The sequence below is a fragment of the Stegostoma tigrinum genome, chromosome 19 (genome assembly GCF_030684315.1).
Source record: "Stegostoma tigrinum isolate sSteTig4 chromosome 19, sSteTig4.hap1, whole genome shotgun sequence".
NCBI lineage: Eukaryota > Metazoa > Chordata > Chondrichthyes > Orectolobiformes > Stegostomatidae > Stegostoma > Stegostoma tigrinum.
This window is the reverse complement of record NC_081372.1, coordinates 18,386,698-18,401,496: the sequence shown is the minus strand read 5'-3', so window position 1 is coordinate 18,401,496 and position 14,799 is coordinate 18,386,698. Positions and strand designations below refer to the sequence as shown.

General features: G+C 39.0%; 1 protein-coding gene across 4 annotated transcripts in view; it reads left to right on the top strand.

Moving 5' to 3' along the window:
* The window catches only part of lama5 (laminin, alpha 5), a 296,732-nt gene extending 282,446 nt beyond the window's left edge, over window positions 1-14,286 (top strand). For all 4 annotated transcript variants that reach the window (XM_059652756.1, XM_059652755.1, XM_059652754.1 and 1 more), the window contains 10 exons: window positions 1,471-1,638; window positions 3,752-3,884; window positions 4,195-4,340; window positions 7,069-7,258; window positions 9,862-10,014; window positions 10,647-10,806; window positions 11,248-11,378; window positions 12,830-12,923; window positions 13,309-13,428; window positions 13,835-14,286. In XM_059652756.1, the coding sequence (XP_059508739.1) occupies window positions 1,471-1,638; window positions 3,752-3,884; window positions 4,195-4,340; window positions 7,069-7,258; window positions 9,862-10,014; window positions 10,647-10,806; window positions 11,248-11,378; window positions 12,830-12,923; window positions 13,309-13,428; window positions 13,835-13,995 (1,456 nt within the window). In that variant the 3' untranslated portion in view covers window positions 13,996-14,286. The remainder of the gene's footprint in view (window positions 1-1,470; window positions 1,639-3,751; window positions 3,885-4,194; window positions 4,341-7,068; window positions 7,259-9,861; window positions 10,015-10,646; window positions 10,807-11,247; window positions 11,379-12,829; window positions 12,924-13,308; window positions 13,429-13,834) is intronic.
* The last annotated feature ends 513 nt before the right edge of the window (window positions 14,287-14,799 follow it).

Genomic DNA, 14,799 nt, shown 5'->3' with positions numbered 1-14,799 from the left:
TTCTCCAAGTGCTGCCTGGCCTGCTGTGTTCTTCCAGCCTCCTGTTTGTCTAACCTGCCATTCCTTGTATTGAGTTTGAAAGAAAATCACTTGTGATTGTTCCCTACAGATTGTTCCCTTAACTACAAAATCTGTTATTAATCCTTATTCATTACACATTATTAGGACTAAAATAGTCTGTTCCTGGGTATGTTATATAATGTACTGTTTCAGGAAACAATCCCTGATGCACTTCAATTCCTTTTCCATGTTACCCATCCCCAATTGATTTGTCCTGTCAATATGCAGATTAAGACACCCATGATATTTGTAATCTCCTTCATGCCTCTATCGTTTCCCAGTTTACACTTTGTCCTACAATAAGGCAACTTTTTGGGGGCCTTTGACAACTCCCACCTGTGACTTATTTTCCTTGCTATTCCTTATGCTCACCCATACTGATACTGCATCATGAACTATTGAACTTATATCTCTACCACTGCCATCATCACCACCACCACACTGATTAACTCCTTTATTAACACAGCTACCTCACCTCCTTTGTGCCTCTTCTTCTCGCATAATTGCTGTACTTTCCTTGGTCCTCAAGTCAAACCAGCAATGCCTAGTTCAGGGCCAGAGAACCTACTCTCTGTGCCACAAGGCATCCAATCTCCACTGTGTTCGCAATTTTGTACCCTGCAGCTTCAGGGTTGAGACTGCTAATCAGATAGTAAATTAAGTGCGCTTTAGTTTTGGAGGCTTGTGCTATCTAAGCTGAACTGACTTCCCCAAACTTATTTTGCAAAATTTCCTTACAACCAGTTCCATCCCAAACGGCTGAATTAATTTTGAATTCCTGTCAGGAAAGTATCTCGCCCTTCCTCGGTTCCTTAGCATAAAAGGTAAATAGTTTTGTATCAACAGAACTAACTAGTTATCTTTTTTGTTTTGTAGAATTAATTGAAACAATTGTTCGGTCTTTTTGAAATTTGGTTTCATTGAGTCTGGATCTAAACTATTTTCTCATATTGCCTTTAAAGGAGTTTGCTGTTCTGATCTGATATAGAAATATGTTGGTACACATAACTAACATTCCATACCTTGTTGCCACATATCAGATATGTGAACAGGACATTCCCTTCCGTAGAGAATCTAACAGTTGTTTACAGTTCAGAGAGAAGGCAGCGTGCCATTACGTCTATGCTGGCCACAAGAGTTATCACGTCTCCTTGTTAAACTTTCCTTTTAAGTCCCCCTTTAATTTTCTGGTATCTGATGGCACTTAATCCTGGTCAGATTCAAAGTAGGATCTCTAGGTGATTATAATCAGCAGTTTGGATTTAATCTTTTCTTGGTCTCCTTCAATGAAAGAACTCCTGTTGTACATTTGGCAACCTCAGGACATTGTGTGTTAATTTGCATCTGGTGAAATACTTCTTTGAAGTTGCAGTCAGAACTCAGCATTATCATTTTGCTTTCCTCTCTAAGGATTAAAATGACCATTGATGATCAGGAAAAGCAGGAGTCAAATTTAGCGAAGAGAAAACGACGACAGTCTGGAGAGATTGAGAAGGGGCAGGTCTACCTTGGTGGTGTGCCAGGGGCTGATCTCAGTGCCAACCTGACTGGTTGCATCAGCAATGTTTTCATTTATCGGTGAGTTATGGGAACCTACAGGATTTACAAAAATAGTACTTCATTTACAAGGCTGAGTAATAAGAGTTGGTTAATTATTGCATTGAATAATTGGGAGTTTGAATGCACCGTACTTCCTGAAGTTTTACAAAACACAATTACAAATGTCACTTGATGTGCAACAAATTTCATTCTGTGCCTTATTTAATTGCCTCTCACTGCTTAATATAACCCAAATGATGTTCTCAAAATACTGAACTGTTGAATCTTGCATTTACAAAGGTTAGCAAACCTGATGCTCATTTGGTTCCCATGATAGAATACGTTTTGAAACACTGTCCTTGTGTTGCCTGTATGTTTTATGGGGTTGATTTTAAAACAATTGTAAGTTTTAAAGCTGCAGATCTTGGATCAAATGCTAAACAATCTCACTGAAGACAAGTTTTACTTGAATGTGACTGGTCTACTTCTGACCTGAAACAGGCGAGAAAAGGTGGAGCTTGGAGAACCCTTAGTTACTCACCTGCTTCTGCGTGAGACATAGGGAGATGGTTTTGAGAGGGCGTCATAGGGTTTGGGGAAGCTAACATTCCATACCTTGCCCTCTCCTTGTGAGGTTCAGTTGAGCACTCACACTGCTTCAGGCCTCACACAAGTAACTTTTACACACTTTGGGTCTTTCCCCATTTGTTTTTAACCAGCATCAACTTGACAACAATGTGGCAGCTCTTCCACACTAGTGGAGCATTAAATTCAATGCTGCAGTTCAAGATAACTTCTTTTTATCAGTATTAGCAACAAGAAGGGGCAATAGAGTGCAGCTGAAATAGAATGGAAGACATGGGTGACTGTTAAAACGAATGGTACGTGTGTGTCGAAGAAGGGAGGTGGTAATAGAACAAGAAACAAAATGTCAGTCTAGTGGAGGAATAAGTGGCTAAATAATAACTGTCACAAAAAAGAGCTTCCATTCAAAAACACAAATAAAACAAAGCAGGACGAGTTGCGAAGAGATAATGATCTGAAATTGTCAAACTCTACATTGACCCAAGGAGGCTGTAAAGCACCTTCTATAAAACTATCATGTTTCTTGAACTGACATTGAAGTTCAATGAATAAAAGTAGCAGGCCAATAGCTGAGAGCTCAGAGTGGAAGTAATTCAGTGGCTTTGGAGTCCAACAGTGATTGTAACATGTCAGTAGCAGATTTAAGCCTTCAAATTAGAGGGGGTAAATTTAAAACAGAAATGCGGAGACATTTCTTCAACCAGAGAGTGGTGGGCCTGTGGAATTCATTGCCACGGAGCGCAGTGGAAGCCGGGACATTAAATGTCTTCGAGGCGGAAATCGATAAATTCTTGATCTCACAAAGAATCAAGGGCTATGGGGAGAGTGCAGGGAAGTGGAGTTGAAATGCCGATCAGCCATGATTAAATGGCGGAGTGGACTCGATGGGCCAAATGGCCTTACTTCCACTATGTCTTATGGTCTTAAACCTGAGATAAGATGTTACTTCTCTCAAAGGGTTGTGAATATGTGGAATTCACTGTCTCAAAATATGATGGATACTGGGACATTGAGTAAGTTGAAGGAGGAGACAGCCAGACTTTTAATTAGTGATAACAAAGTGTGAAGCTGGATGAACACAGCAGGCCAAGCAGCATCTTGCTGCTTGGCCTGCTGTGTTCATCCAGCTTCACACTTTGTTATCTTGGATTCTCCAGCATCTGCAGTTCCCATTATTTTTGAGACTTTCAATTAGTAATGGGTTGAATGATTATAGGGAGTGGCCGGGAAGCAGAGCAGGTTCAAGGGGCTGAATTGCTGTCGCCACCTAGTTCTTATGATATTAAAATATCATGATACGAACATTTCAACTTACTTTTGATCTACTTCTGCCAAAACTAACTTTGGAAAAAGGAATTGGGTAAATTCCTGAAAGAAAACATTTTGAAGGATATATGGAAAGTGGGACTATCAAATAATGCTTTTTAAAAGCCAACACAGGTATTGTTGACTAAATGTCCTGCGGTACTCATTATTCAATGATTCAGAAATGTCTTCACTGACATTCCGCAGTGTATATGCAAACAAATGAATGCTTTGTGTGTTTCTCACTTATTTTCTCGTACAGCAAGGATTCAGATGAGCAATCAGTTGTAGATCTCCAGAAGCATAAGGTAATGGTTGGGGCAGAGTTAAACAGTTGCCCCAGTGAAAAGCCACCCCAGCAGATCCGATCGCACAAAAAGGAGAAATCCAGACAGGTAACTGAAACTTGAGTCAAACAATTGCATGTCACTATCCCAGTCCATGAAGTTGCAAGCATTCACAGATGTAAACTCTGAGCTCTTTGTGGTTAAATTATTTCAATGTTGTACCTCAAGATTCAATGGCATTTTCTGCAATTTCTTGCATGGCATGTTGTACCAGTAGTCCTCCTTCTGGGCGTACATTTTTGCTTATTTTTTCTTTGTCTATTCTTCATTTTAAAGAATAATGCTTCTCTACTTGATATCTGTGAGCACCTTGTGTTTAATAACCATCGCAATTTTCCATCTGATTTGAACCTTGAAGGCATTAACCAAGCTTGAGAGCAAACAGCGAGTTTCCGAAAGTTGCCAGTTGCCAAAACAGCCAGCTATTGGCGATGCTCATTATTTCAGGGGCTCCCATCTCAGCCGTTTAGAGTACGACAATATCCCAGATTCATTCCAAATGAGGTAAGATCCTCCCAAAAATCAATTCTTCTTACCAAGTGACTTTTACCATTCAGTTGAAGCAGTTGCCTTTCTTTCATTGCTGCTTTTTTGCATTATTTCCGTGTTATACATCATTGTTATACATCATGGAAACAGACTCTTTGATCCAACTCATCCGTGCCAACCAGATACACTAAATTAATCTAATCCCATTTGTCAGACCTTGGTCCATATCCCTCTAAACCCTAACTACTCATATACCGGTTCAGATCTAACTATAAATACTGTATGTCTATAACCTCTCTGCATGTAAAGTCTAAACTGCTATTCTGATCTTTCTGTCAATGTGGCAGTTCATCACTGGATCCACTACCTCCAACGCGTCCCCACACCCCACCCCCTGAAACCCTTCAAAATCCTGAATTACTATTGATCAGAAATCTAACTCAATCAGCCACATAAAGTGGCAAGAACAAGTCAGATGCTAGGAATTTTGAAACAAATAACTCATCTGAATATTGAAAGCCTGTTCACAATTCTGGAGTTTGAATGAGTACTTTCCGCTTAGTTGAATGTGTGCAATTCCAACAACACACCAGAAGCTCAACAGTTTCAAAGAAAAAGCATTTCACCATCCTACACATTCCCTTTCTCAACTACAGGAGTACAGTGGTAGTGTGTACCATTTACAGGAGACACTTCAAGAGTCACCATGGTCCTTCAATACCACCTTCCAAATACCCAACCATTACCACTTAGAATAATAAGTGCAACAGATGCAGGCGAACATCATCATCTGTAACTTACCTATAAGGCATCTAGCATCCTGATTTGGAAACGTATCATTATTCCTTCTTTGCCGCCTGAGTCAAAACCCTGGAACGCATTCCCAACTCCACAAGGACTGTACACTGTGGGGTGGGGAGGGGACATGGTGGCTCATTTGTTTCCGCTGCTTTCTCTCAGCACCAGCCATGGGTGACTGTCTGTGTGGAGTTTGCACATTCTACCCACGTCTGCATGGGTTTCCACTGGGTGCCTTAGATCCTTCCACAGTCCAAAGATGCACAGGTTAGACGGACTGGCCATGCTAAATTGCCCATAGTGTCCAGGGATGTGCAGGTTCGGTAGATTAGTGATGTAACAAGTGATAGGGTCAGAGGCTGGGTCTGGGTGAGATGTTGTTTTGAGGGGGCAGGTCAATGCAGACTTGAATGACCAAAAGACCTCTTTCCGCACTATAGCGATTCTATAATTCTATGACTAAAGTATTCAAGGAGGCAGCTTACTAACACTTTACTGAAAGAAAGTAGGAATAAAAAATAAATGCAGGCCTGTATCCCGTGAATGAATATTTTTAAAAATCTGAACAGCTGGTTTTTCAGTGCATCAACTCTTGACTATTGTTAGCAGAATCATCCTTTTATCCAATTCAGAATTTTGTACCTGTCAATAATCTGATCAGTTCCTGCTCTTCATCACTGTTTCACTAGATAATGTAAGGCCAAGTTTATGTTCAGATGTGCCTTTTCTTGCCAATCTGTCCCTGCAGCTCAGACAATTCAGTCGTCTATGAACCTATGGATTGATGGCCCAAAGGTCTGGAAAATATACTTTGTTGTTAACTTGTTAGTGAATAAATACCGATTCATGATAGTATTTTGAGTTGTGTAACTTATGAAGATGAAAGCAATCTTTGTATGAAACCTTGGGTAATTCCTGACATAAGGTAATGGATATAGAAACATGAACATAGGAGGTATAGTTAGCAAGTTTGCAGATGACACGAAAATTGGAGTTGTAGTGGACAATGAAGAAGGTTACCTCAGAATACAACGGAATCTTGATCAAATGGGCCAAGGAGTGGTAGATGGAGTTTAATTTAGAAAAATGTGAGATGATGCATTTTGGAAAGCCAAATCAGGACAGGACTTATACACTTAATGGTAAGGTTCTGGGGAGTGTTGCTGGACAATGGGATCCAGGTTCACACTTTCTTGAAAGTGGAGTTGCGGGTACGTAGGCTCATGAAAAAGGTGTTTGGTATGCTTGCCGTTATTGGTTATTGAGTACTGCAGTTGGGAGGTTGTGTTGCAGCTGTGCAAGACATTGGATAGGTCACTGTTGGAATACTGCATGCAATTCTGGACTCCCTGCAAGAGGAAGGATGTTGTGAAACTTGAAAAGGTTCAGAAAAGATTTACAAGGATATTGCCAGGGTTGGAGGGTTTAGGCTGTAGGGAGACGCTGAATAGGCTGGGGCTATTTCCCCTGGAGCATCAGAGGCTGAGAAATGACCTTATAGAGGTTCATAAAATCAAGAGGGGCACGGAAAGGGTCAATAAACATCATTTCCCCAGGGTTGGGGAGTCCAAAACTAGAGGGCATAGGTTTAAGGTGAGAGGGAAAAGACATAAAAGGGACTTAAGGGGCAACTTTTTCATGCACAGGGTGGTGCATGTATGGAATGAGCTGCCAGAGGAAGTGGTGGAGACTGATACAATTACAACATTTGAAAAGCATCGGGATGGATATATGATCAGGGATGTGAGCTAAATGCTGGCAAATAGGACTGAACTTATTTGAAATCTGGTCAGTATGGACAAGTTGGACCAAAAGGTTTGTTTCTGTGCTGTATATCCCTATGACTCTGTGTTTTGCAACATAGGAGGACATTTCTTTATAATTTTAATGTGTATTTGTGGAAACTAGCAGACTTCAAGCCGTTTTCTTTATATTGCTTTTCCAGGTCTAGGTTTTCTTTGGAGGTTCTCTGTAATTCATCCCATGGGATGCTTTTCTATGTATCAAATGAATTGGAAACTTCCTTCATGGCTCTCTTGGTTTCCAAAGGCCGCTTTGTTTTCCTCTTTGATATCAAAGGGAAAAGATTGAGAATTCCAAGTAAAGAAAAGTGTACCGATGGGAAGTGGCACACAGTAAGTAATGCAAACTTGGAGTGTAAGACCTTTGAAGTAATTTCTATTTATGACCTATCTGTTAATTTCTAGTCATTAAAACCGTTTTCTATCTTTTGCATGTTAGAATGACCTCAGACTACCAGTGCTTCACATTTTCTATTTACATTTTATTTCTAATTTTAAAAAAATGACATACAAGAGCAGGAGTGAACCATTCAATAAAGATCATAGTTAATCTTGAGCTTCCACTCCATTTTTTTTCTGCCTGTTCCCCCTATCACCAAACGTCTGCCTAACCCAGCCTTGGAAGTATTCAATGATGAACCATCCAAAACCCTCTGCTGCATAGAATCCCAAAGATTCACATTCTTCCCGAGTGAAGAAATTTCTCCTTGTCTCAGTGCTAAAATATTGACTGCTTACTTGGGCTGTGTCCCAGTGTTTGAGCTTCCCCAACCAGTGGAAACAATCTTTCATCATCTGTCATTGTCAAGCCACTTTCAGAATTCTGTACGCATCAATGCAGTTGTCAGTCATTTTTCTAAACACCATTAGAATATAGACCCAATTTACTCCAGCATCACAGGACAACCTCTTCATTCCAGGGATTAATTTAGACAAACTTCACTACACTGTCTCATAGCCAATTATGTATTATGATTACATTAAAGAAATCCAAACAATCTTTCAAATTTGAAATTGTATTTTAACAATGATTTGACTTTATATTCCCAAATACATCTTAAATATATACTAGTTTATAGGATTCCTCTGAGGGTATATATAACATGCTATATAAGAATGTTATCATCTTGTTTCAGGTCAAGTATTTTAAACTGATGTAATACATTGGTTTTGTGGAGATTAAGGGCATGAGGCTCTAGTCAAGGTATCTCACAAGTGGGAACGAGATAGATTGTTGCCTCATTGCAGTTTATCCAGTTAAGAAAAAAATGTTGAAAGCTATTGCAATCAGAAATTTCTATTACAAGCCTTTTATAAAAAAAAACACCTATCTGTAGTGGAAACTCCAGAGCTTGTGTAAAGAGGTGAATGAAGTTTAGTGTTCCTGAAATCAGATCTACGTGGAACTACAGAGCAGTAAGATGCAAACTCAATCCATAGTTTCCAGTTTGATCTGTACCATCACAGACATGTATCAGAAGACTAAGTTCTATCCACTGAAATATCATAATGGTTGAAACATTCAGGGTACACAGTTTCCCTGCACTGGATGAAGCACACATTGGGAAATGGTTTACAAATTAGTTCACATTGGGGTTCCTCAAATGGAAATAGTTTGGTGTTGGGGAATAATCGACAAAAGGGATAACTTTGGAGAAAGAACTGTAGGGAGATTTATAATGGAAATGAATCTTAAAATGATTGGAAAACAAAATTAAAAATGCTTGGATTTGAACTGCATCATTTAGATTTTTCTGACAGGTTCACATATATAAAGAAGTAATACTTGAAGGACAAAACTGTCCTCATTCTAAAGAACAGAAGAAACTCATTATTTGGTCTCATAACCTTCATTCTGTGTATTTATTTCAGCTAAAAGTCAAATGGCATTCAAGAAAGCAATCCTCAATGGCTTAGAAACTTGACGGTTTAGCAGCCATTTTGCAAACATTTAACAACTTGCTAAGTATGTGACTTTCTGGACATGCATTTCCAGCCATACTGGTTAAAGAACTGGGTCATCATGCAGTGCTGCCTATGCTCAGGAAGAACCAGACTACAGCTAGCAAATATTGAGTACTCTTAGCTGGAGGAAGCAATATTTAAAGCACCGTGGTTGCTTCAAGTAGCTAAAAACATGGGGAAAACATGAAGTTTGTCTAAATTAATCCCACAGGCTCAGTGATTAGCACTGCTGCCTCACAGCACCAGGGACCTGAGTTTGATTCCCCCCTTGAGCGACTGTCTGTGTGGAGTTTGCACATTCTCCCTGTGTCTGCATGGGTTTCCTTCCACAGTCCCAAGATATGCAGTTTAGGTGGATTGGCTACGCTAAATTGCCCATACTGTTCAGGGTTCTGTAGATTAGGTGGGTTTTAGGGGCATGGGTCTGGGTGGGATGCTCTGAGGGTTGGTGTGGACTTGATGGGCTGAAGGGCCTGTTTCCACACAGTAGGGACTCTATGATCTATATGGTCAAATGTGTGTGCATTGATGTTTGAGTCCACATTTACTTGAATCATAATCAGATTTAAACAAAGAAGTTTGCATGTCTCAATACAAATTAGAAGTGCAAATAAGCCATTCATGTATCAAAGCTGCTGCACCGTTCAGTAAGATCATGGCTAACCTGATTACTCCATATTCCTGCTTAGCACAATAACTTTTCATCCTGTTGCTAAAGAAGATTCCATCTACCTCTGCCTTAATACTCAAAGTATGTTTGAGAAGACACTTGAAGCAAAATTCCAGAGACTCAACCCTCTGAGGGAACATGTCTAACTTCTGATTGAGATGAGCAACCTCTTATTTTAAATAGTGACCAATGGTTCTCTATTCTCCCACACAAAAAATTACCTGCATAGGGTTCAAAATGCGTAAGTTCGTGTTTCATTGCATCAGAATTTGCCTGCAATGATGAATTGTATCATTTCTAGATATTTTTCGGTAGAGACAGAAACCAAGGGCAGTTGGTAATTGATGGCCTCCGAGTGCAAAGCAGCACAATTTCGGTCACAGCTCCTTTAGACGTCAGAGCTCCTTTCTATGTGGGTGCTGTACCAAAAGGAAAAGCACGAAAGATTGCTCAGGTATATAAAATTTTGTTTAAGTTAATTGCAGATGTGTTTCTAATCATTTGAGCATGATGCAGAAGACACAGACAGGCAAAGGTTGTTGTGACTGGAAGAAAGTTTGAAATCAGGATGGGATAGTAAATCTCACTGCATGTTCTTTTGCTATGTGTCTGTAACCTCTCTGAACTGCCAGAACAATAGATGAAAACTCAGCCTTTTGTCACATCATTCCTCTGCTGTCGATTTCTTGCCTAATTGTTCAGGCATAACATAAACATCCTGAAGTGTTTGTGATGGTTTGGTATCTTCTCAAATCGACATGAAGTTGCTAAATCTTCGCTTGAAAGGGTCTTGATCGGACCATTTCACCCGAGTAGACGTTTTCCTGTAAGCCTGCGCATGAATGTTGGCCGGTTTCCCATCATCCAGCAAAGTCAAAGGATGTGTCCCCACAAGCAGAACTAGATAACAGTTATCTTCCAAGCTTAGCTGTTGTGCCCTGAAATTAGCTGATTTCTTGCTATCAATTCAGGATCCACACAAAACCAATTGAGCTCAATTGTAAGGATCGTACAAGTTGTTCTTGATGTAGAAATGATTAGTTTTGGTCATTGATTAAAGTTGAGGCCTGCCTTTTATTTCTACAGGGTATTCCTGCTGCTAAATTCAGTGGTTGTATCCGAAAATTCCAACTAGATGGAAAGGTTATGGATCCTCCTTCACGTACATATGATGTGGCACCATGTTTTGAGCAAAATTTGGAAACAGGAACATTTTTTTCAGTCGCAGACGGCTATTTAATTATAGGTAGTAAAAACCTCATTTACTTCATACTCGCCAGCTGTTTGAGATGCAATGAATTTGCTTTCATAAAACTATGATCGTATTTCCAGTCTTCTATCTGAATTATGTTTTCATTTTGTTTTCAGTTAATAAACCATAACTTCATGCTTCCATTCTCATATTGTCCTCTGACTCGAACCCTGAATGGCAGAAAATAAAGTCTTTTGATATCAGTTATTTACTTCTGAAGGAAGGTGTCAAATATAACAACACACATAACATATATTTTGCCCTCGTCTGACAATCTTATCTTAATTCTTCTGAGCTGGCTTCTGTGTTTGATGGGTTCCAGCAAGATTCACAAGATAGTAATTAGGAGGGAGAAACCAATATTGATTTGTCTTTCAAGTGTACTGACACTTACTTTCAGTTCTAATTGTCTCCTGACATATTATTTTCTTTCAGATGAGTCTTTTAATTTTGGTAAAGATTATGAGCTAATGATTGAGGTGCGGCCCAGGAGTTTGTCAGGTGTACTTTTCCATGTTGGTAGAAAACGAAGCCTTTACTTCAGTTTGTACATCGAAAACGGGAAGGTGAGTAATCAACTTCTGTTTAAAGTGTGGGTGCAGATGAGGTTTTATTGGGCTCAATTACAATTGCTGTAAAAGGATCTGTTTGGATTTTAATCTGGAAATGTAACCCATCATATTCAAATAAAGTGGCTTTCCTGGACAGAGTTGTCCAGATTATCTGAGATGGTAAGAACTGCCAATGCTGCAGTCAGAGATAACAGTTTGGAGCTGGAGGAGCACAGCAGGCCAGGCAGCATCAGAGGAGCTGGGAAGTTGACAATTTGGGTCAGGACCCTTCAGCAATGTCCAGATTGTCACTACCATAGATCTTAGAATACTTTGTGTCAGGTTATTTAAAACTCTGACAATAGTATGTCACAAATATCAGTGCTCAATTCACCATAGGCACACACACTTTTATTGGATTATGCAAAACGTTCATACTTTCTTTCTTTGGTACTTGCAAAGAGACATTCTGCCATGTGTTCAGAGCATTTTATACATAATTGCAAGTGAGGAGAAATGACTACCAAGATATTATAAATCCTTTCAAAATCAAAATGGTTACAGTACAGAACATTCGACCATCATGTTTGTGCTCGTCCTACCCTTTCCCTGTCACAGTGAAACTTTTACTCTCCCAATAATTACACTTTCTTTTCAAAAGTCTTGATTGAATCTGCCTCTAGAATACATTTAAGCAATGCATTCCAGATCCTACCCATAAGCCTCAAGAACTTCACTGTCACCTTTTGGTTGTTCACCATTCACGTGAAACTTGGTTCTTGTCCCTTATGCCATTGGGAACAGTTTCCAACACCTGTGCTGTTAAGACCCCTAGTATCAGCTTCTCCGATCTATCCACAGAACAAAATACATTATCCCATTCTCAGTTACCTTTATTGGACCCCCTCTAATGATTACTTCCTTCTTAAAACAGAACATCTCCAAAAACAACTACGCTCTTACTAGTGAATGTTGACCTGGAAGGAATTTAGGAAGTCAACTAACAAAACAAAATGTTTTAAGAATGTGAAAGATGTAGCATTATCATGACCAATATCTCCCTAAACTTAGGCCCTGAATTAAATGAGTAGAAAAGGTGACTGAGGCTACTGTAGGTCTTGCAGCTCCTGTGCATCTTCCATTTGTTGCCTCAACTTGCAATTAACTCTGCAAGCATGGGTTAGGATGCTCAACACTGTCAACAGTAGGCCATGGATCAAAATATTTGCATATGACATTTAGAAGCATGACTTTTAACCTAGAAAAGCAGATGTCTTTCCTAAAATAATGTTATCATAATCCTGAAGTTCAATATAAAGTTTAAATGAACAGTGCAAGACTCAGCTTATGTTAATAAGTAATTATTTTAACTCTGCTTTTGAATGAAGTGTATGCTATATACTGGGTTTCTGTTGTTCTGCACAATGACTTTGTACCTTGTGTTGAACTTGTATTTTTTTTTAAAGGTTATAGCACAGTTAAATAATGGAGCTGGGGAATTCTCTACATCAGTCATTCCACAACAGTCCCTGTGTGATGGACAGTGGCATCGCATTGCAGGTAAGAGTTAAGCTTGTGCTTGACATCAGATGGGCAGGGAGTGTTGTTCTGGTGTAATCAGTGCAGTCCTGAAACTGTTTCAATCTGTCATGCATCTATAGGATGGAGATCCTTTTACATTGTAAGAAAATTTCCTGAAATTTGAGGTGATGACTCACTTTACATATACAGTTCCACCAAAATTTAACAGATGCTGATTTGAATGACTCTTGTTAAGAATTAAGCTGCATGATCTGTGCACAGCCACAGGTTTGCAGTCAGGAAAAAGGCAACTACCTGACAGCTAGTTGTGGGTTGGTTCAGAGACGGTTTGCTAACTGGCCCACTGGATCTATTGAAATATATTGACAGTGTATAATCAGATTTGTTTCTTCTCTATAAATAGTTATTAAAAGGATGTATGCAATACAACTCGATGTGGACACCAACAGTAACCACACAGTAGGGCCATTCATGAGTCCTCATATCAATCCCAAAGAGACATTATATCTAGGAGGTGTACCAGGTGAGTTCTATTTGATATACTGCAAGGGGAACAGTTAACTAAATGATATTTTCTACAGTTGCATAGCTTTGTATTGTATGTGGAGAGTTCCCTGAAGTCAGTGTGATACCCTAGGTAAGGTAATTGTTTCAAATGAAACTTGAACTTTGATCTCCCTGTGAACTGTGCGAGAAGGCCTTTACATAGCTCATGTGAAGGCCAGATGCAATTAAATAGCCCAGTACTTTCAACTGAGGTTCACAAAAAGGGTACACATGTTTAAATATCTTCAAGTGCATAAGCGATTGATATGTTTAGAGCATTGCAATTGATTGATTAAGTTCATGTTAATAGAAAACTTAACCAAAATAAACATTTTTGAAAACACTAACATATGTACTTCAATGTCTTTTCTCTTGTATTGCAGAGACAGTACAAATGTCACTGTTGTCTTCTATACGTTACTCATTTGTTGGCTGTGTAAAGAACTTAGTAATTAATCAGAAGCTTGTACAATTGAACAGACCAGGATCCATCTATGGTGGCATTAGCACCAGTGGTTGTCCACTATTGTACGTAAGAGAATAAAAATCAAATCAAGAACACTTTACCAGGACTGTTGATTTCCAATCCACTGATGCACTTAAATATTTGTACTGTATTTCAGAATCTTGCTGTGGATTTTTATAAATTTAAGCTATTTTAATGGACATTTTATTTGTTATTTTGGGAGGAAAATGTTAATGGGTAAAATTTATCCTGTGACACTGGTTTTACATTATCTTGTAATAAAATCCCTATTTCACATTTGTAGCACTGATTGTGCAGAACACTGGTACAAGATTTGAATGAAAATAAAACTTGTATTGATTCTTAAAATCTATGACTTTTTCCATTGATCTAGTGTAGTGTCAATTTATTCAAATGTAATAAAAAATGTCACAGCTAAGAAATAGGAAGAGATATTTCCATTGGCTTCATTCTACCTAACCCAGTGAGGTTGTGAAAAAGCATCAGCTAAATGACTAATTTTAGCAAGTGCTTTCAGACAAAAAACAAACTGAATAGAGGCTTAATCACACTGAAGTTCCAATTATTATAGCACAATTCAATACATTGCATTACTACAGCAACTTGCTAACTTGACACTGTGGCCTCCTAATGTTACTTTGCAATAATTGCAAACATGTTGACTCTGTTGAAGCTGAAGTAGCTTAAGTTAAAACTCCAGCATCTGCAGTTCCCATTATCACTGATACAACTTGGCCTGCTGTGTTCATCCAGCTCCACACTTTTGTTACCCATGTTAAAACTGTCATAAGTTCAGTCATTAGAAAGACTTGGCCTCAAAAATGCTTTCACTAATGTAAAGTCCCTGGAAAGTAACTATTG